At 44.3% G+C, this 22712-nt stretch overlaps 1 protein-coding gene across 6 annotated transcripts in view; it reads left to right on the top strand.

Annotated features, from left to right (window-relative positions):
* Positions 1-22712, top strand: part of TP63 (tumor protein p63) — a 106200-nt gene that overhangs the window by 53376 nt on the left and 30112 nt on the right. For all 6 annotated transcript variants that reach the window (XM_064666211.1, XM_064666209.1, XM_064666214.1 and 3 more), the window contains one exon: positions 3320-3574. In XM_064666211.1, the coding sequence (XP_064522281.1) occupies positions 3320-3574 (255 nt within the window). The remainder of the gene's footprint in view (positions 1-3319; positions 3575-22712) is intronic.

Genomic DNA, 22712 nt, shown 5'->3' on the forward strand with positions numbered 1-22712 from the left:
CCCGGGCCTTTTGCCCCTCTAATTGTCCTGTTGTCAGAAGGCGTGTGCCTCCCAAGGTCTTATCTGATTCCTCCAAAACCTTGCAAGCAGTTCAGATGTTGACCCCTTGAGCACAAACAACTCTCCCACCTGCCTTGGGGCATAGCTGCGAGACGGGGTTTAGTGCTGTGTGTGTGCAGACCAGCGGCTGGCTTTGTCACCGGGGTGGAGCACCTGCCTGGGGAGGGGAACAAGGGGCTAGAGAAGGTGAAAGGCTGGTAGGACACGAAGCAAGAGAAGGGGAGTCCAACAGCTGCTTGTGTCAGCGTGAGGATAAGTGCAAGGAGATTAATAGTTATTTAAAGAGCAAATGGGGACACGGCATTTGACTGTGGCATGTCAGTGTATAAATGCAGTGGAATGGCTGCTCTGCTGATAACATTTAGACAGATGGTCTCTGGACTGAAAGGAATGAAAAGGATCTTTGATTCTCGTAAGGATATCTCACATTTTAATAGAACACTTATTTTATTATTTTTGTTTAATTGATGTCCAGGCAGCACCTTCAGCGTTTCCAGACTGTGCTGTCTTGTTAATGCTGACTGCCTGTTTGGTCATCTTTCTCCATCAGCTTAAGTTGCCCGGATTAGAGGGAATAGTTTTTAAGTGAAAGCTGAAACACTATTGTTTTGCTGTCTGTATGTCTGAGCTGGTTTAGGAGACTGTTTTCATCACAGCTGTCTTTTCATCATTTGCTGGTTAGGGAGTGTGTCTGATGGTAATCTCCATGAGAAATGAAACAACTGAGTGATGCTTCTACATTTTTGAGAAGTCTTCAGGTCTTACTAAGGTATTCTGGGGTAGGAGGGCAGAGAGGGTTGTTTTTGATTAAATGCAGAATTACTGAGCAGGTAAAAAACTGTTCCTGGTACAGTACATCAGCATTTTGGCTCTTTCTGTACAGAACTAGCCTCAAGGGAAAACATGTACCAAAAGTCCGTTGAATAGGTCTTGGTTGACTGAATAGCCTGCAGGAGATGAGACATAACTGTCATCTGCGTTGCCAAAGCTGCAATCTCCTTTTGGAGAAGGAGAACAAGTCTGGATCACTCATTCCCTTGTCAGCTCTCTAGCATGCAATGAGTCCAATCGCAGATATTAGCTTTCCTATCTGACAGGGGTGCTGTGCATCTATAACATCCACACTGACACAGAGGGAGAAACTGAGGCAGGGAGGGCAAATGAGTAACCTGAGGCAACACAGAGAGTCACTGGTTCACCCAGGATTAGGACTCAGTGTGTAATTGCTTTTATTACTCTGCTGCCTACAGGCCTCAGACAAAGCAGAGGCCCATTAAGTGCAGTGCTTTTACATGGTGAGGAGCAATCCCTGCCCTGCAGACCTTGCTGCCTGCAGTAGGCTGAGGGTGGAGGGGGAGGTGAGGTGCCTTGCCCAAGGACACAGTGCGTTGCTGACAGAGCAAGGGAGGGAGCCAGCCCTCCCTTCTCTCTGCAGCCCATCCCAGCTTCCAAAATGAAGTCCCCTGTGCTGTTCCCCACCGGACCTTCCGCTTCACAGCCCAGCTCTTAGTCGCAAGCTGATCCATCTCTGGAAGGTCCCAAGTGCCTCACTGAAGATCCCAGACCATCAGCCTCACCTTCAGTGTTTAATGAAAACCCCAGAAAATACCAGCCTCTTCCAGTGAAACAGAAACCTAAGGAAGAGCTGCAATAGGAGGTTTAAATTTCTGTAATTCCTCCCCTTCTGGAAGAACAGCTGAGAGTGTAGAGTCTTTGGGCACAGGGAGGACCGACCCTTCATCCCTGCAAAGGGACCACCCTGTTTTCCTCTGTGGCTGAAATGACTGGTAAATCTGGATGTTAAATGGCTTGTCCAAAGTCCTAGGAGAGCTCAGCATATAGCTTGTGCCATTCCCCTTCAGGTCCTTAGAGGAGTGTTGTGCTGCTCAAAGCTTCAGTAGGGCTGCTGGGATTCCTAGTATTGGGAAAGCTTTTTGTTATGGGCCTTGTGGTTGCTGCTGATTCAGTGAACCTTTGCTTTTTGGCTGATAAGAAGTTGTCTGGAAAAGGAACAACTGTTGGAAAGATAGGGAAGTTATGAGCAGACTGGCTGAAATACTCGAAAATAGATGAGCTTGATGGTTCTGGGTGGGATTGAAGCTATAAGATGTTGAGGGACATGAGCTGCTTGGACCCTTGGACAAGCGGAGGAGCCTGAGTCCCTTCTGCTGTGTCAGCAGCTAACAGAACCAGGTGCCTTTATTGGTGTGTGTTCCTGGTTGAGCCCAGAGCTGTTGGGAATGGGTACCACAAACCTTTCGGATGCTGCTTGCCCTAAGCTGGGTGCAGTTAGTGCCCTTTGGACACAACAAGGATGAGACTGTGTACCTGACTGAACCCCATGTACCGCTTGTCTGGTGCCCTGTCACTGTGGCCAGTGCCATGTCCTCTGGAGGATTAAAAATGCGTGGTAGTTGTGTAACTTTCTCCATGATACTTTTCCAGCTTCCAACTGTTTGTAGTTCAGAATTTTAGAATTCTGTAGTGTAGATACACTTGTATTGATGGATTTTTCTCTAGCAGAATTTGTCTCCTGCTTTTTTTAATATCGGTAGTCTTTTAGTATTGCGACATTTTGTGGCAAAAAATTCCATGTTTATTTGTGGACTTTGTGAAGAATCACTCTCTGTGTGTTTAAACCAAAGTTTTGCTCCAGATGTTTGCATGTTTCCCAACTCCTCTACTAAATGAATGTGAAAATTTTGCATTTGCTTTTTTCCACGTCGCCTAGGAATTTATCCCCGTCTGTCATACTGAGTTCTGCCTTTCTCCTCATTGTCACTGTGTGTAACGGAATCAGATCCACAGGAAGAGGAACAGTCTTTATGTAGAACACGAGACTGTTGGAGACGATATAGCCTTGTACAAGTTAGAGCCAGTTGCTCTGTAATGAAGCTGCTGATTTTTATCAGGTTATAGCAGTACGTCCGAAAAGGTCTGTCTGGGTGTTGCTAGACATAGCAAGCCTGTCTCCTTGTGATGGCTTGCTGCCGTGCGAATCACCTTCTGGTTGTGTGCAGGCTCTTTTCCCAGCTCTGCTGTTGATCCACTGTGTGACTGTGAGCAGCTTTACTTCTTTCTGTTTCAGTCACTGATGTAAAGAGGGGGATATCCCTTGCAAGTCTTTGTCCTAGTGTGACACATGTACGGTGGTGCTGAGATTATGCTGTGTACCCTGTCTTGTGAAGGCAATGCCTTGTCTAGCCAGCCTGTCCTAATGCTGCTTCTCTAACACTCCTGTTCATCTCTTCGCCTCCAGCCGCAGTACACAAACCTGGGGCTCCTGAACAGCATGGACCAGCAGATCCAGAATGGCTCTTCCTCCACCAGCCCTTACAACACGGAGCACGCACAGAACAGCGTCACGGCCCCCTCGCCTTATGCCCAGCCCAGCTCGACTTTTGACGCTCTCTCGCCCTCCCCAGCCATCCCTTCCAACACAGACTACCCAGGACCTCACAGCTTTGATGTATCATTTCAGCAGTCCAGCACAGCAAAGTCAGCAACATGGACGGTAAGGACACAGCAGCACTTTGCTCCTCACTGGCTTCAGTCCCCATGCCCTTAGTGACACTATTCATATGATACATATCAAGGCTTATGCAAGAACAAAGTGACCCAAGTCCTCTACAGAGTATGATGTGTCACTCAGAAGGGAGAGATTTATCTTGGTTGCTCTGGGAGGGTGTGGTGGGAATTTAACCCTCAATAATATCATTAAATCCCAGGTGAATAAAATGCCTTGCAAAAAACCTGGTTACCTAAAGACCTTTTGGGTCTAGCAGGTATGCTGGAGTAAAACCTGGGATGGGCATTAGCATTGCTTCAATACTTCCCTTGGCTTTCTTCAGCATCCATGGGTTTGTGTGAGGTTTAGCATGTGGGGCCATGCCAGCAGGATGGAGGTGGTGCTCCTTGCTCAGACCCATGCAGTGTGAGGCTTTCTCTTTTTCTGTGTCTTCCTCTTGCAGCTGGTGTGGGAACCCCACTGTCACCAGCTTGGGTCAGCCCTGTGTTGGGTTTCGTTTAAGAGGGAGGGGTTGTTTTATTGTGGGGTTTTTGTTGTTGGTTTGTTGTTCTGGTTTGTTTTATTCAAGACTTCACTCTTGCTGTCAGAATACTACCTTTCTTATAAAAAAAATGGGGAAGCTTGAAACCTGAAGCCCAGCTCTAGATTTTTGGTGGTGCTGGCTTGATTGTTCAAGCTGTAGAGACTTCGTAGCCCAGGACACAGCACTGCAGGAGCTGTAAGTCCAGCTGTTGTGGTTTAGGGCTCTAAGAGCAGAGATGTTTACAGTGGAGAGTATCGCTGCCTTCAAGATGTTCAATATTTGCCTTCGTCTCCTGCAGGCACTTGGAGTAGGTGCAGCAAATAATGTCCTACCCCATGCTACCCAAATAAAAGCAAGGACTTGATTATATTTTATTTTTTTTAAGCAAAAAGATCAACTTTTTACCAAAAGCTAAGAGCGTTAAAATAGCATGTGCTTTTTTTTTTTCTATTTTCCTTTTTAATTGGAGGAACTACTTTGATCTCAGATTTAAATACAGTCTAGCTGCAAATGCAACTAAAAAAGAAACTCCCAGCCACTGCTGCCTGCAAAGCTGCAGAGCCCTTGCACTCCACTTTGGAAAAAGATGCCACATAACAATAGATCACTAAGTTTGCATCCTATATGTTTTAAAAACCTTTTCTGGTAAAATTTGTCTAGAACTGATATTAAGAACTTAGTTCAGAAAATTGTGTTAAATTAGGTTAAAATGTGATAGGTCTAGTCACAACTGAATTTTTCATTTGTTTATGTATAAATGATGAGGTATTTTTAAGGTTGAGGTTGAAATTGCATTTTTTACTCATCTGCATGAGGAGTGATGCCCTGCTGCATCCATGTTTCTCCTATGGCACTACACACAATATTTATTTTCACTTCCCTTTAGGTGAGGAAGCTGTGGGTCAGTTCTGTTTTGCATTTCTCAGGGCAAAAAAGTGCTGGCTTGGATTTTTGCAAGCTGCTCTGGAGAGGGTCCTTTGAAGGAGCTATGAAAAGACATTCTCTTTTGATACATATGGTACAAAGAATTATCTAATGCAGCTACAAGGAACCAGAGTGTTTGATGCTGCCCTTTCAACTACGAAAAGCAGTCTTTTGAAATGAGACTTGAACGTATGTAGTAGGCTGTTCCAGCAGAGATGAAGGAGAGAGAGCTACTAGGAAGCTTAAAGTTAAGCAAGCACTTGAGATATTTCACCTTAGTGGTAGTGGATTTCTGGGATAGAAGTGAAGGCTGAGTTTTAGTGTGGATGTTGGTAGTGGTCAAAGATCAGAGTACATGCTGACTTTAAAAATAAATAAAATTAGTATTTGGTGACTACAGTCATCAAATGTGTGCAGCCTGAGGGAAGGCACATTTAGCCTCCCCTCCTTTACCTTTGCTTTGATGTGGACCACACTCCCAACTGATGAAGGTGTGTTTCCTATATATGTTGCAGTCTGTCTGGGTATAAATCTATGTATTTTACTAAAGGAATGGGCTCCTGAACAGCTCTCTGATCAAGAAGGAGTGAGTATGGTCCAGGTGTCTCTGCTCTGAGCCAAGTGACCCAGATTTAGCTGCTCGTGCAGGAGCTGGCACTGTGCTGTGTGTTGGCAGTGAATTATGACAGTCCTGTGGTGGTGGCTGGGGACTTTCAATCAATATGCCTTTCACAGCAGAGCATCTTTCCATCTTCAGAGCTCTGCCCTTCTGCTAATTAATCCACCAACTCGTTTCACATGAGCTCTTGAGCAGTTGGTAATATGTGTTCGACAGCTTTATCAGTGGGGTGGGTGGGGAAGGACGTGAAGGCTCTCCTTCCCACTGTCGTCCTGAGAAGTGTGGAAACATGCATGAAATGTTGATGAAAGGAGGAGTGATTGCCCCATCCTCCCAGCAGGAGCAAGTTCTTGGAGTTGCTCATCTCCCCCCCCCCATGTGACTTCATACACTTTGATTAATGCCTGTCATCTTTTTTTTAATGATGGATTAGGAACTTACCCAACTGGAAGAGTTTCTTCCACTGAAGTGACCTATTAAAAGTTTAATTACTTGATGGCCCCACCCTTACTAAGAGTCCAAAACTTGAAAGCCTCGTTTCTGAGTTCTTTTTTTTTTTTTACTCCCCTCTTGCAGTTCCCCAGGGTAACAGCATTGTAAGGAAATCCATTGTACCATACTTTCCCCTGTTTGGGAGTGGATGAGCCAGACTGACCCACCTTGCCCTGCTGGGAAGGCTCAGTGGTGACTGGCAGGGGATCTGCTGTCCTGTGGGACAGCTCACTTCACCTCACCAGGGCTCCTCCGAGCTTCTGGGCTGAGTCATGTCAGATCAGGTCATGGGAACGAAGGTTGTGGGCTTGGTAAGAGGAATGGGTTAGTTCTCCAAAAAGCAAGAGCTGCTTTCATGGAATGATTAGAGACCTGTGAAGATGCTTCAGATTTCTAAGCCACTTGGTGCATTTAGATCCCAATCTGTGTGCTTTGGATGCAATATCTGGAATCACGTGTGGATCCCAAGGTTACTTTTGTTGGAGGTGGGGGAAAGGAGAGAGGGTACTTGCTGAGTACCTAAATGCCATGTGTCTTAAAATATCCCTGGCCTGGAATAACTTTTTCTCCTAAAACTTTTTTGTTTTGTTTTTTCCCCTCCAAATTCTGCGAACTCTTTCTGTGGGGGAGGTTTATTGTCCCTAGACAGTGGACACCCGTTACAAAATCAGCAGTATTTGTACAGTGTAGGCTGGAAGGGAGATGAGTGTAACAGCTTCTCTGCTCAGGTTTGTGATGGGCTCCTAATTAAAGTGGAAAGAAAAAAAGAGACCAAAATTACAAAGAGAAGCACTTGCTGATGCTAGGTGAGGTGATTCCGTACGTATGAGCAGTTCACTTTGAAAATATTACAAATTTTCTCTCTGAAGCCCTTCGTGACCTTAAGTAGGAATTCCAGTAAAACGTGCTGTCTAATCAGGTTAGCTCTTCATTTGTATGCAATGTTGATCTAATTAATGATGACAAATTGAGATTGGATTGCAGAGGACTTTATAAGCATCCTTGATGATTTTTTTTAATTAATGACCTCAGAACGCAAGTAAGAATATAAGCAAGTTAATCAGTCTTTTCAGAAGGAAAATCTTTAACAATTGAAACTCTACTGAAGTGTTTAAAAACCAAAGCCTTTATAGTCTAAATTGGACAAAGTTTCTCTTGTGCATATTCATACAATAAAACCTTTTTGAAAACCATGCTGCAAAGGAAAAAGCAGTTATTGTTTGTAATGCTGAGATGAAGAGTAGGTTGTTGAGATTGAGTGAGAAGCCCTCTGAACTGGGTTAAGTAAGAACTTAAGCAGAATAGTATGTCATTTTTTGTGGGAGAATTCCCATATGCCCATGCATTGCAGTGTCTCCTCCTGTTTCTGCAGCAGAAGAAAGCAAGGTGTTTCAGAGTTTGCCACCTCACATTTTTTTGTTTGTGGAAGTCGTGTGCAGACCTTCCCCACCCACTCTGAGCACAAATAAATAAATAAACAACTGCACTCCCTTTTCCCTCTAAAAGAAATATTTGGCAATCACCTGTCACTAGCAGAACCTGCTACACAGGGAAAAACATGATTGCAGTAGGAAAGTAAAAATTAAAATTGTATGTCAGGGTAAGTAAAAGTTAACATTACTGCCAAATGCAAGCTATCAAAAAATGAATCTGATCCACCCATCCCCAAAAGCAAGATACCACCTTATAAGTCATGAGACTCTTTTTAAAAGACAAACAGGTTCTTCTTACTCTTCCCCAGGTTTCTGAGCCTTTAGGGTGCATCTACTAAATATTTTAAAACTTTTCTTGGTAGTCACGAGAAGGCAGAAATTGCTTTAAGTTTTTAAATGAAAACTGAAATTTATTTGCAAATTTTTGATTCAGCTGAAGAAAGACACCCAACCCTGCAAGACTTGCATAATTCAGGTGTTGGCAATACCTGAGTTTAGCAGTTTATTCTCATGGCCTGCAGTAGGTTGGAGCTGAGCTGGGTTGGTCCTTGCAGGGTTTATTATGAAACACGGAGCTCTCCAAAGCTGCAATCCGCGTTCCAGGCAGGCTCACTGGTTGTCCTGTTCTCTGTAAACTCAGCTGTACCTACAACCATCAGAAAATGCTCAGATTCCAGACTTTTCTTTGCTAGCAAAGCTGGATAATAATCTCTGCAGCATGCATGAAAGCAAGTAAATGGATTGTGCCAATTGGGCTTGGTGGATTTGGAAAAGCTGCATTTTAAGGAAGCTGAAAGGAATGCACTTAAATTAGTCCACACGAGCAATAACAGGTTTCTGTGGTTGAGAGAACAGATTCCTTGGCTGGTCTATCTCAGTATTTTTATTTCAGGTTGGTTCATTCCATTTTTATTTTAAATACATTCTGTGTCCTTATCCACCTAGTAAAATTGGGAAATTTTTTTGCCAGTCTCTATAAAATGAATTAGAGGACTGTGCACAAGCACAGTGAAGCGGTGAAGGGGCAATTAGATGTGTACATTGCCTTGACTCAGCAGTTCCTAATTATGTGTTGAGTGTTCTCTTAAATAATCTGTTCAAATAGTGCATCATTTCAGTAACACTGGTAATGTCCAATATGTCCTGACTACTGATAATCTCTCAGTATCTCACCATGAAGACTTTTTCTAAAGGCTGGTGACTCTCCTGATGAACATACAGGTGGGGCTGTGCCAAGTGTTCCTGTGAAATCTTAGTCTTGTGATTCCTTGGTGGTGTGTTGGTCAGTGCAATTTGAGCTTTTCAGTTTCACCCTTTAACATTGCATTTAAAGCTGTCAGGAGAAAGGGAGTGGAAGTGGCCTTGTTATATAGGCTTTTGGATTTTCTTGTCCTCAGAGGCTCTTAGTCAGCAAAAATATAGGATTTGGCTGTTTGTACAGGGCAGGTGAGAAGGGTCTTTGTAAAAAACTCATTTGTGCAGTGGGTTTAGAGACCTCCATGATCCTCAAATTGGTTACCTGCTGGCCACTCTGATAAAAAATGTAGGCTTTCTCTTCAGCCCAGCTGGTTGTCCAGCAAAGTTAATTTCACTGGTGATAAACCCCCACTTGTTACAGCAGGAGTGAGGAAGGGAAAAGATGCTGTAATCCAAAGGGAGAGAAGCAATCTTCAAGGAGAAGGCAGTGGAGGAGGAGATGGGGTTGCAGCCTTTAGACACAGGCACTGATGCAATGGTGTGAGCTGAGGCTCCTCACCCATCCTGGCGAATCAAGAGCAGGAGCACTGCTGTATTTGGGCATTTGTCTCAGGTGAGAAGTGGTTCAGATTTGGCTTCCTTTAGCTCTCAGCAGCTGTGCCTGTCTGAAGAGGCTGTTTCCAGCGTGTGTGGGCTCTTGGCACAGGGCAGGTGGGGAGGCAGGGCAGATCTCAATTGCCACCGTCACTCTTGTGCAGGAAGAGGTGGTGATCCTGTTTTCCTCCTTGAAGAGCTTCTGAGGTGTGTCTCCCTCAGTGTGACATTACAGGGCCTTACAGCAAGGCTGTTGAGGCATATGTAACTTGTCCTAGGTCATCTACCTGGAAAGAGAGGAGCCGGGCTTGTTGTCTTTGAAGGAGGTGTCTTTCTCACGGCAGGGAGGTGTTTTCAAGCTCATAAAGCTGAGAAGAACCAGTTCAGCTGTGAGAACCAGCCAGGAGGGGCCTGCTGGCTTCTGTTTGGGTTTTTATGCTTGAGTGAAATGAGATCTGAGTGCATTAGGTTCCCTTTAGAATGTAATTGTGCTTTTTCCCCATAATATCTTTGTCATGTATATTTTGGTGTTATTACTAGTTACCTTCTTCTGTTATTCCTTACAAGCAGCTGTACAGATCTGTGTAGTAGTTTCTGGAAAATGTCTTGTGATGTGAGCTGTCTTGCTTTTTTTCTTTTTCTTTTTTGTGGCCCTGATTGTTTTGTAAGTCCTACCAAGGCAGTATTGCCTCCCTGTATGAACTGGAGTTTTGCAATATGCTCTCTAATACACCAGTGCCCTCTGTGATGACAGAGCTGCACTGTGGTGCAAGACTGCTCTGTGAGGGGCAGTCTGTACCCCACACATCTGGTGATGCCCAGGAAGGATGAGAAGGGAAGTTATTTAATTACTCTATGAATTGGTATCTAGCAGCACTGGGAACTGAAAATTTGGGTTTCCTACTTTGAGTATGTTCTCTCAAACAGCACAGTCGGTGTGGGGCACCCAGCATGCCTGACCTGCTGAGAGAAAGGAGGCATCAGATGTCATGAATGTCCTTTTCTCTCAGCTAGGATTTAGCCTCTTAGTTGCAATGTTTGTGGCTGATTCTCTCCCACTGTAACAGGAGATGAGTTAGAGCTCATTACAAGTGTCCCTGGATCTGAAAGCGAAAAACCATGAGACATTATAACATAGGAGAATGGAGAAACAATGAGGAGGGGTTGTGTCCCCCACAGGGGCAGAAAATCTCTCTGCTGATTTGTACAAGCAGTTTCTAGGTGTATTGGCATCACAATTTTTTTCCCAGAAAATTTATTATAAGGTTTTAGCTAATTTTAAAGGAAAATTCAGAGGGGAAAAAAGTAAGTGCAAAAAAATTTTTTTGGTCTTAAAGAGATTTTTTTTTTGCCTATATGGAGAGGGAAAAGTGTTAATTAAACATAATTTTCATCAATGCAATTTGCACAAAAAAAGCCCCACCTACTTTCATGAGAAAGGAATAAAGAGAATCATAATCCTGGATTAGGTATCTTTCACTACACATATATAAAAACAACACCGTGTGAAAAGGGGGAAAATATATATGTGTACATACACACACCAAACATACCAATGTGCCTCCAGCAGTATTACCAAAGGAATTAACTTTACAAGAAACAGCCACAGCCTGGAAAGAAGCCATTTTTCAAATAAAAGCTGAATGAGACTTGTGGTTTCTGAGAACTATGAGAAGGAAGGGTTAAAAAAACATTTACAGATAAGAATAGCTGATGTTGGGAGATGAGTGAACATCTTTAAGTAGGGGAGGGTCACTATTTAAATCAGCTTTTCTTTTTTTTTTCCCCCCTCCTCTTAGCTAAAAATTGGCTTCTACTAAGAACAGCATGTAGGATTAATGTAGTACTTTAAATCTTCAAAGTGCTGCACAAACATTACTTCCCTAATCAGCAAATACCTTTGCTTGGTAGGCAAATCAGGAGTGGAGTCGCCATTTTAGAGAAGGGAAACCAAGGCGCCCGAAGTGCCAAAGTTTCTGAAACAGCAGGTTTTTGGAGTGGATTTTTTTCCCCCCTTTATATTTTTTTTTTTTTTCTTTTTCGATGCTTCAGGTTTTTTGTAGCATTCAGCATGGGGACTGCCTCTGGGCTGGCTTGTAAAAGCTGCTGAGCTCTCCTGGATTTCACAAGTACTAAAGCATGTAAAGCAACCCTCAGAGCTCAAAGAGGCATCAGCAGAGTTGCCTCCTTACCTTTCCAAAGGTCATGGCACACTGTCCCAGAAGGGAGGCAGCGGCTCCAGGGCAAGAAGGGTTTCCTAATAGCTGCCGATTTCCCCCGTAGCATTGATCTGTTTAAGTTAAAATGCATCAACTGAGCACTGTTACAAGCTATTTCAACCCTACAACAAAAAAAGGTCGTGCAAAAACTATTCGAGTGGCTGTTTTAGTATGTTATTTTTGGGAAAAGTATTTCAGGTGGGCTGGTGCAAGAGCTATTGCTCACTTTGTAGACAAAGTCTGCCCTTGGAGATGATCGTTCCTTTCTTTAGGTCAGCTGAAATATCACATTTGTCATAGATATTAATTATATCCCTGCCAACTCGATACAGAGCACACAGTGCTTTGGCAGTGTGCTGAGGCAGCATAATTCTGTGTGTTGCATTGGTGGTGCTCCGTGTGCTGAGGGCTTAGCTCCAGTGCTTGGCAGACCATGTACTGTGAAGAAATTCCTACTTTGTTTTAAAAAGAAGTGTCCTGGGTAGGGATGCCTTCTGTATAGAAAGAGCATGAACTTTATTATGCAATGGAAGTCTTTTCATGAGGTTTTGCTGTGTGCAGGTGTGTCAGATTTGTTATTGTAAACACAGCAGGATAGCTACCCTAGTAAGAGCTTAGAGCCTCTTGCAAACAGACCTGAGTATTGATACAAACTTTACCGTTTCCAGTTGGTAAAGATAACACTTAAACATTGGAACAAAAGTTGGTGGAGCCGCAGGAGAATACTACTTCTTCCTCATTTTTGGGGGGTTTTTTTAGATGTATTCTATGAGAGTGGGGGTTTTTTGAGGAGAGCAAAATATTACTTGTTTGATAAGGAGTGTTTTATGATCTGCTGATACACATTAGCTGCTGAAATTCATCTAAATTCAGCTTTATGAAAAGTTGAAAAGTGTGCTACAGGAAACACAGGAAAACAGCACTCAAAGGCTGACCTGGCTTTCCTAAATGCATGAGACAGGACTTGGGTCTAAATTTTCTGGCTCAATTGTTTTCCCCATTAGCCAAGATGACTATGCTGCCTTGGGGCTTTCCTCCCTGCATGTTTTGTGCCGTGGGGCGCACCACACTCTCCTCCTGGGGAGAGAAGCCACCCTGCCAGGAGATGCCCTGCTCAGGAGCAGCAGATTTGGCTCCCAGCCCAGCCTCGGAGCTGCTCCTGCGCAGCGATTTAGATGTAATCTGGGTAACATTGTGCAAGTTATTCCCTCTGCCTCTGCTCCCTCTCTTCCCTCTTTCTACATACTTACCCTCAAATCTGGGACTGTGTCAGGATGATCCTGTGTTGTAAAATGCTTGGACCCCTGATGTGAAATGCCTGAGGGGGACAGCTGGACATTGCTGCTTGCTGTGTGTACCCTATCAGTAGCCTTAGCTTTCAGGCCTCTTATTTTGACTTAGTTACAGGACATTAGAGTCTTTCTACAAACTAACTCTTGAAGCAACCAAAATGTATCTCCAGGCTAAAACTTGAAGCCTAAGTGCCTCTTGGGTTATTGCTTCCCCCGTTTGAGATCTCGAGCTTTACTAGCATTGGTCCTACCAGGTGTGAAAATTACTGACCCAGCAGCCATTTGGGGGCTATGGGAATAAGGAAAGCCTCTTCCTGTTACATAGACAGAGCACAGTGCTGTACCAGCTGCTGTATTAGCTGTGGTGCCAAACCTTGATGAACTCACTCTGCCACTTGTCGGGTCTTATTAGCTCAAGTGTATGAGCTGTGGCAGGGACCTGACTGGCTCCTGACCTTGCAATGGGAGCAGAGTGAGCCCAGGCTTGCTATTAAACCTGCACCCAGAGCTCCTTAGACCCCCCCCTTAAAATGCAGGGCTAGAAGAGGTTCCCATGGGGAAGGGATGGGAACGGTGCCACTGGGCTTGGTGCCCAGCCTGAAGGGTGTTTGCAGAGCTGGCAGCGGGGCAGGCAGAGCACCCGCTCTGTCTGCATTTGAGCATCAGCACTGCCATGGGTGGGAGAGAAAAAGTCTTCCCATGAGATGTTTGTCCAGTGTCTGAGCACTGAATGATCCTTCTTCATTAATCAGCAGGGTGGTGGCTGGTTTTGCAATGAGTTCCTTGTCTCCCATCTCTTCTCCTGCAAACCTCTCGTACAACTCATTCTTAGTCTTTTTTTTTTTTTGACCCATCCTTGGTGAGTTCTTGTAGATGCATGAGCAAAGTGGACTTTAACAGAAAAGAGCCTGTGCATTTCTAAATATCGTACTAAAACCTCTTACAGTATTGGCACTCAAAAGGAAGTGGTGAGGCCCCAAGGAAAATCTTCAGAAGAGTTACCATTAGGTCTGTAAGGTTTGACAAAGACAAAGCATGTGGACTGATTGCTTTGCAATCAGTTTCTGTAAGGAATTCATAAATTTGACCTTTATTTGGCATTCCCTTTGTGTGTTGACTTCTCTGATGAGTCATTTTTGCCCATTTCCTTTGCCATGCCTCTCAAAAGAGCTACAGAGGTTGGAGTCTGTCTTTCTGGGCTTGTTTTTCAACAGACTGATCTGTGCGAGATAAAGATGGGGAGAACTGGGTTGCTCTGGTGCTGCTGGCGTTCAGAGGGAGCACTGCAGCATGGTCCCTGGCCGACAGGAAGAACAGCTACATGGGCAAGACGAGTTCCAGGATGATTTTGCAGGGACACGTGCTGGAAGAAAACCATTTCCATGCTGCACGTCTTGATGTCGAGAGCACAAAACCTCTCTGATGCTGTTAGTCACTCCGCTGATCCCAATCTGTTTAATGAGGCTATTTTGTTTCAATGCACTGATATTCTGATGCGTGTTTTGCAGCTTATTTCAGGGAAGCTTCCAAAACATAAACTTATGAGGTCTTCCTCTGAAGTGAGATGGCTTGGTAGCATTTTAAGTGTTGATGAATCACCTGTCCAGGATCGACTCTGTTGGTTAGTGATTGGGAATGACTCACTTGCGACCGCTTCCCTCTTCACCGCACAGGTCTGAGCTGTTGCCAACCACCCCCTTGCCTCTGAAAGTCCATCTCCTGGGGTGCACCTTACCCTGGACCTCCCTGGGTTGCACTGTGTCTGCAGTGTGACCCCAGTGTAACCTGCTCGCTGGGGAAGTCAGCATTTCTCAGCTCCCGGGAGGAGCAGAGCTGAGCATGCAGGCAGGTGCTGACTGCAAGAGAGTAGATGGTGCAGGATGGCCAGGCATTTCTGTGTGCTGGGGGCTCTCTGGCTCTGGGCAGCTTGCTGCCTCCAGCCTGCCTGGCATGGCCGAGCAACAGTGTAGCAGTTCACTCGGCTTTTTTTAATGTTGGTTTGTTGTTTTGTTGTTTGGGGTTTTTTTTCCTTTTTCCACTGGCCATACCAATCTGATTACACCTTCGAGGGATCATCTGCCCCTAAAGCTTAATTAAGGAACTCTTGTCTGACTCGTCACTGACTCACCTGCCACTGTATGAGCTCATGTCTGACTTGTCCTAGGAAGATAGTGAAATATGTCAGGCTTCTCTGAAATATAGCAGTTTTTTGTTTTATTGCATCCCTGACATTGCTGTTGGCTCCTGCAGAGGTGAACAGAAAGATGACTGCCCTAGCTTGGTTACTTTTATCTAAACTTAGTCGCTTGCCTCTTTGTGCCTTGAAAAACCAGACGGGGTTTTGCTTGCACAGCTGTAGGTATGTTAGAGTTAATGAAGAAAAAATATTAAAAATTAAATAACCTTTGAGTTTTGGCTTCAGGCAAAGTAGGTGAAATGATGTGTTTTGGAGATGAATGCTCTTGCAGGAGGCAAGATGTAGCTTGCAGGAGAACATCTGCAACCAATCCATTCTGTATGAGATGGGGCCAAGACTTGTTTGTATCTCAATACCTGTTCAAACATGTTATAGCACAGCAAAAAAGAGGTTTTGAATGCATTGAGGAAGGGTGGGTAAGAAGGGAAAGAGACATCAAGCTGAATGTTTGCTTAATAGCTTTGATTTCTTCATTAAACTTTTAAACACTTTAATAATTTGATTAGCTGCTTTCAGAGCACTGTAGATTTTTTTTTTTTATTACATTTTTTTTTTCTTTCTTAAAACAGAAAAAACTCTACTCATCTTGGTGCTGTGAGATGAGCTTGCTTTCTGGCCTGGAGCAAATCTGCTGTTTGCTACTTCTTTGTACCCTCCCTGAGGACTGCCGGTGGAAGGATGTTCTGTAATTCATTGATCAAAGACAGTGCAGAGACTCAGTTACCAGGCTGGCTACCTGGACCCCAGAATGCAGCTTCCCAGTCAAATGCCCCTTGCCAGCTACTCCCATCCTCGTTTTTCTGTAGGAACTGAAGGTAGCATGAACATCTTGCAACTGCAGCTTGCAGAGCTCCTTTGCCTGCCTTTAATTGTGCACTTGAAATGCCTCTTTCTCAAGTTCTGTGGCAGCACAGAACAGTTACATGACTCAGGAGCAGCTGAAGTGGTGAGGTTGGCAATAGAGGTTCTCCTGCTGAGGTTGTCATATTGTCCCACTGATGTTTCTTATACTGACCTCTGTGGCTTTAGTTTTTTTTGTAAGATGACCCCTGAGATGCACATATTGGTTTGCATGTGTAACTAATGTGAATTTCGAAGGTGCAAACTGTGTATGACTGGGATCTGTTGTCACTGGAGTGTAGCAACTGTTACTTGGATCTTTTTCATTGTCTTGTGGGCTGGATTCCTTCCTGGGGAGCTGAGGAGAACTGATTTGGGTTGAGTAAGGTGGACAGTGTGAACACAGTAGCTCTAAAATCCTACCCGAGGAAAGGGGCATGTATTCCAAATGCTCTGTCCTGTGTAGAGATGGGGTAGTAATACTACCTGGGTAGTGCTTAAAACCAGCAGACTGCTTTTTTTGTTCCTCCCCTTTTCTCAAACCAAATCTTGCTGTGACTTTGCCAAAAGTGCTTGTGCAAACAAGGCAGTCCTGGTCATGTGCTGATCTACATCAAGTCCTCAACAGGGAAGCAAATTAAAGAACTGCAAGATGCACAAATGCCTGTCCTCTGCCTTTGATGTAGACAGGGCTCTTCCACTCTACATTTGCTCATCAGAGGGATGTTCATCTTACTGCTGTGTCTTCATGCCTTTGTTGAGTCCCTGGTGACTCCTGGTGCTGCTGTTCACCTGTGTTCCCTGGCTGGCTACCAGGAAGGCCTCCTACGGCTTGTCCACACTTGGCAGGTAGACACACATGCTAGGGATGGCCTTAGGCTCTGTGCAATGTTGTGTGGACTTGCAGGCTGTGCCTAGAAAGAGATCTGCTGTGTCTGTGTGGTGCTGCAGCAATGGGCAGGGTTCATTGTCTCTGGCATATTGTGGCCAGAATGTGATGGTTTTGGAGCTGTGCAGAAATGGCTTGGCCATGCCTGAACTCCTTTTTCCTGCATGTCAGACACTGGGTTAGCATGTGGTCAGCCAGCACTCCCTGCAGCTGCACTATGGCCATGCCTTGAGCAGGAGCACTGTTTGCTTTTGCCTTGCTCTGCAAGAAGTATCCTGACCTGGAGAGGCAGTCAGGACTGTGTTCAAGTGCAGATTATACCTCACTCCCCCGTGCTTAGGGCTTCAGACAAGGAATTTAGATGGCTCTCTTGTCCTTCCTTAAGTTTGTTTTGCTGGACTGCATGAAGAGCCTAATGTGTATTTCAAGCTGCTGAAATGGGTCTTTGTCGTGAAGCACTGGTGTCTCATGCAGTCTTCTTCCTTCAGATCTCGGTTGCCGTGACACTTCTGAGAAATAGCAGAGCTCATCTCTGGAGAACTTTTCTTTTGGGGAGAGTTTCCAAAATGGTTGACTGACTGAGGTTTTGTTTCCTTGCTTAGGAGCTTCCATCCCAAAATCACTGAGGAAGGTGGCTGAAGCCACTAATGATACCATCTTACTCAAGCACTGGCTTAATGCTCCAGTTTTGTCCCTCATCTGTGCAAACATTGTCTTGTCCCCCAAAACCTCTCTTTGCTCTTTCTCTGAGTTGGGTGATATAATTATGCCTCCCAGCCCACTACTGCCATGTGAAAATGGGTTCCTCTTGCTTTTGCAAGGACTTTTCAAGGATCTTGCTCTTTGGAAAGTCAGCACATGGAGAAGCACACATCAGCCTGTGTGGGAATGGGGTGGGGGGTGTGTGTGTTTTGTTTTGTTTATTTCCCCTTGGCTACACAAGCAGCTAAAACCTGTAACCTACAGGAGTTGGAAGCTCCATGCAGAAAATTAGCTTATGTTGGTGGAAGAGTTGAGATCACATTTTTCTTGGCTAATTAAAGGATTAAAGGTGCAGAGATTTAGAGCGAACTGTCAGAGTGCTACAGAAGAGAGCCTTTGATGGTTGAATCCAACTTGAGATTAAACAAATTGCATTTAAATAAGAAATATGTGGCAACAGTTACAGTCTAGCTGGGCCTCTATCGTTTGCTGTCCTCCAGGGTCAGGTAGCTGGTGTGCTGTGGCTAGGGCTTCTTTTCCCTTACCAGCTTGCTTCTTCCCAGGTGTCTCCCCCTGGATTGCTTCAATCTGTTGCCTCCATGCTTTGTAAAATCGGCTTTTTTTTTTTTTTTCTAACCCAGTGCTTTGTGCAGAGGAGCCTTGCACTCTACCTTACACAATAATGATCTGCTGCCCATCATAGTAGTAGCATGGTCACATCCTTGTGGTGTTTTTTGTAATATCTCTGATCCTATTTAGGGTTTTTCTGCATCCTGGTGCTTTGTTATCTGCAACTGGAGAGCTAAATATTTCTCTATGGACTCTTTTCTGTTGTTCAGTTGTGAAGCTGGTGGATGGAAAGAGTCTTTTGGGTTATGTCAGTTGTTTACTGGTGTCTTCCTCTTAGTGGTGGCTGATTAAAAGTCTGGAGATGTAGTTGGCTTCTGTAGGTTCAAAGTCCTTGCTTTCTTTGATGTCAGTTGATTGTCTTCAGTGGTCTACACTTGCCAATGGCTTGCCAGTGTTAGTCTCAGCCCTTCTCCTGCCTTTTCATTTGGATACCATTAAATTCAGAGCTGCTAAGGGGATGTTTTTAAGTGTTACCCTTGATAGCTCTTGCAGTGGTGAGTCTCATGAGCTTCATGGTAGCTATCTCAGAACAAACCTTGCTTTCTGCAAAGGCATCTGTACAGCATCATGCAAGGCAACAGCATGTTCTGTCCATGGAGACTTTGCACCTTTCTCTAATGCATCACGTATGAGCTGTAAGGAAAATGGGAGTGCCAGACAGTGTGGGCCAATAACTTCTGATGTTGCAACTGTCTTGTTTTGTTCCACTTTGTTTTATTTTTTTTTTTTAGGGAGGAAGGGGCTTGCCTTTCATTACCTGCCACCCATATAAGATCACAAGGGAGTTTTTTTTCTTTTTTTTTTTTTGTTGGGAAGATGGAGAAAATCACAAAATTGAAACTGGTGAAAAATCTGCTGAGATTCCATAATCACTCAAAAATATGGCATTACTTACTAATTGGGTGTGGTTAGTTGGGAAATCTGACTTTAAAATTATGTTTCCCAGGGAACTATTCCTGTTCTCATTGTTATCCAGTAACAAAGACTGCTTTTTGTTTGGGAAAGCTGTCTTACTTTGAATGGGCTAGATCTTCTCACAAAGCATCTGTTGCTTGGGGTCTTCAGAGCTTGCAGTTTGCAAATGAAGCAGTGTACAGGTTGTAAGGTCTGCAGGGACAAAGAGCTAGTTGGTGTTTTCCTTGGAAAGCCATCTTCAGGTTGTGGTTGCAAGGATTTGCATCTAAATCCACATTCATTCCTGTTATGTTTCCAGTTAGATCATCCAGAGGACATAATTATCTTTGTTACCAAGTCAAATAAATCAATTACTAAGTATTGAGAGACTTGATGTAATCTATTTGCAATAATTTATAGATCTGTTAGTATGTCATGAAGTATTTTGGCAATCATTCCTGATGAGTTTACCTGTCAGTCCTGTAAAGTGCATCCAGGTCCATGCAAGCTTGCTTTATGCACTTGTGCTTTCTTGCTGAACTTTCAAAGCAAACTAAAAATCAGAGATATGGACTATGCTGTGTTCAAGCCTTCCATTTCTTATGTGATATTTTACTGCACAATTTCCTTTTGGCTTGCATGTCCACTGGGGTGTGGTTTTTCTTTTAGTCTTAGAGGGCAGGAAATGCAAAGCTGAAGATTGTTATTTCTATGAGGGATAGGAAGGACTGCTGCTAACATTTTCCAAACTCATTGCAATCCCTTTCTCAATGCTGCTCTACAGAACAGCTGTCTTCCCTTAGCTGTTGCAGTTGCATAGCTTCAGGGCTGCTGGAGAGCATGAGAAAAGGGGAGAATACCCCAAGCCTGGGATAGGCTTGTTGCTCTTCCTAGGCAAGAAGATGCCACAGCATTGACCTCACTAGCTGCCTGGGGTGAGGTGCTGTGTTTTGGAGGGGATGTCTCCATGGCCTGATGGCTGCAGCAGCCACACTGCTACGCTCCCTGGCATGGAACTGTATGAATTGTTTCCCACGGTATGTAGGAAAATCAAGGTCTCAGTTCAGTAAGGCACTCGAGTGAGTGCATAACCTCTAGCACGTGAATATTCCCAGTGAAATCTCTTGGGTTCTGTTGGAGTCAGCAAGGCTGCTCCCAACCTTGAAGGTAGGCATCTGCTTAAACACCTTGCTGAATCATGTCTTGACTTTTAAAGTAGGCTCAGGAGAAACCACATGAGTTGACTTGAGGACTGTGCTTAGCTAGGTCATTGAGGATGGAAGGAGAGGGCTGAGAAGGGGGAGGATCTGGATAAAATACAGATCCCAGAACCCTGCAAATGCTGGTAATACCTAGTGACTGTGTTCTCGTTTGACTTTCTCGACATTCATCCCCAAAGCTTAATTGTATGAATAAAAGGTTTAAAGGTTTGACTTAGTCACCATTCATCCTAAGTGTGCTGGAGCTGCTGTCATGCTTTATTGATCTAGCTTGGATCTGAGTTACTGCATCTTTATGTTCTCAGTAAAACTATGACTTGCTCAGTTAGGTGTAATTTTTGTCTTGCCTTACTAATCCTTAAGTTTTCTCTGTGACTCAGAACTAGAGTATGGCCTTGTTGGGTCGGTAATTGCAGAAAACAGGGATGTTTGCAGAAATGATTTGGTTCAGTTTGGATCCTCTGTCTTCTAGGAGGAGGAGAGAGCCCTTATCTGATGGTCTTCATACAGAGGAACAACATCTGTCCCTGGTTGGTGTCTGCACATTAGTTTGTTGCCTTGCTCACCATCCTGGCCAGAAAAGCTTTGTTGGCTTTTCACTTTAATTGTCAATGAAATGCTCTGCAAGCAGGAGAATAATATTTGCATAGATGTAATTCTGGAAATTGAGTGTAATGTGATCAGGAAATGGGACAGGCCCTGGCTGTTATCATGGAAGAGACTTGCTGGTACCTGCACCTTGTTTCAAATGTAATAAGATCTGACTCAGTATAGTTTCCTGGACGTTAACAGAGAAGACTCAATGCCATTTTGGCAAGGGACTGGTGCTAACCTTTCTGCACAGGAACAAAAGAGATTTCTGGCAAATTCATAAATCTGTTCTGAAAGGGCTGCTAACAGTACACTTAAGATTTAGAGGGAAATGGTCTCCCTTGGAGCAGAAAAGCAGGGGCGTGTGTGTGTGTCTGCTTTCAGGACTTTCTTTTTCTGAGACAGAAGCCAAGGAACAAGGCGCTTGTGTGCGCTGCCAGTGAAATCTCACCGGGAAGACATGATGCTACTTGCAAGGTATGCACAAGACAAGACCAGAGGCGCCGCAGTGCTTGATTACTGTCAAGGGCTCAGTTGGAACTTGCCTTTGCTCTTTGGCCTGCAGCATTTATGTAGAAATTGGGGACGCTGCTGCTTGCTTCCAAAGCTTTGCCTTGATGGGCCCTGCCCACATCTAGGCAGGGAGGAAGGGGGGGGCTTGGAACTCATGAAGTAAACAGGAAAATTACTCACCTTAATGATGCATTTCACTGGCACTGCCACTTTGAGAGACTGTCAGATTTAATGCTTTCTGTCTTTCCTTCCATCACCTCCCATAAGTGTGATTAATATTTTATTACAAGGATGAAGTGGAGAGGTATCTGTACTTTCCTTCAGGGGGAATAAATGGGGGAAAGCAAAGTGAGTAGGAGAGAAAGGGGATCACCTTTTCCCGTCTGAGCCATTTGGTCTTTGTTGAGAGCGCCCATACAGAGTAGAGCTCACTGACTGAATTGGCTGGTGGCCCCTTGTTTTATCAGAGCATTCCAGTTCACAGCTGAGCCTACTGGCCTCACAGTTAGCTGCTGGCCCTGCTCCATGGGGTGCACTGACCAGTTCCCCACTCCAGAAACATGCTGCACTTGGTGACAGCATAAGAGATGTAGCACTGTAGGAAGGCAAGGAAAAAAATACAAATGATCTGTATGTGAACTTCTTCAGGGATTATTTGGCCTTTTTGTAGAGTCCATTGGATCTAAACCCTAAGTCAAGAAAGAATGAACGGGATAGAAAATGTATCTGGGCAAAGGTATTTAGCATGAGAGGTCAGAAGACATTAAATCTGGTTTTAGTTTTGAATCACTTTAATTTTCTCTTCTATATCAGAATGAGCATGCAAAGACAACTGGTTTGCATCTCCTGTCAGTGACCCAGCTAGGAAGATGGGCCAGTATTTGACACACATACTCTTACCCTTGCAACGTGCTGACCCTGTGGCATTTTCCAAGTAGGACAGTCCTTTGGCATGAGCCAGAATTTGGGTGGAAATCTGTCACCATCTAGCAAAGTGTCCTCTTTCCAGGGTGTTGAGTGGCTTGTCCAGTCTGTGGCAGAGTGCCTGATACCTCTGAGTCTGACTCTGCCTCTGAGTTGCAGGCTTGGGATGTTTCTGATTGAAAAGACTATGTTGCCAGACCAACCTTGTTGTGTTCTTTTTCTTTTTTTTTTTTTTTTTAATGCGTTCTATCATCCAGCTTGGCTTCCCTCTGCTGTAATAGATACTGTACTAGTGACTCATTCACTTTCCTCTGAGTTATTAATGAAATCCCCTTATTTGCAGATGCGGGAACTAAAAAGAATTTTGGACTTAAGCCTTTAATTGGGATTTTCTTGTACCCTGCTCCTTCCCCTTGATTGTTAGCTGGTG

Source organism: Pseudopipra pipra, chromosome 10 (assembly GCF_036250125.1).
Source record: "Pseudopipra pipra isolate bDixPip1 chromosome 10, bDixPip1.hap1, whole genome shotgun sequence".
NCBI classification, from domain to species: Eukaryota; Metazoa; Chordata; class Aves; order Passeriformes; family Pipridae; genus Pseudopipra; species Pseudopipra pipra.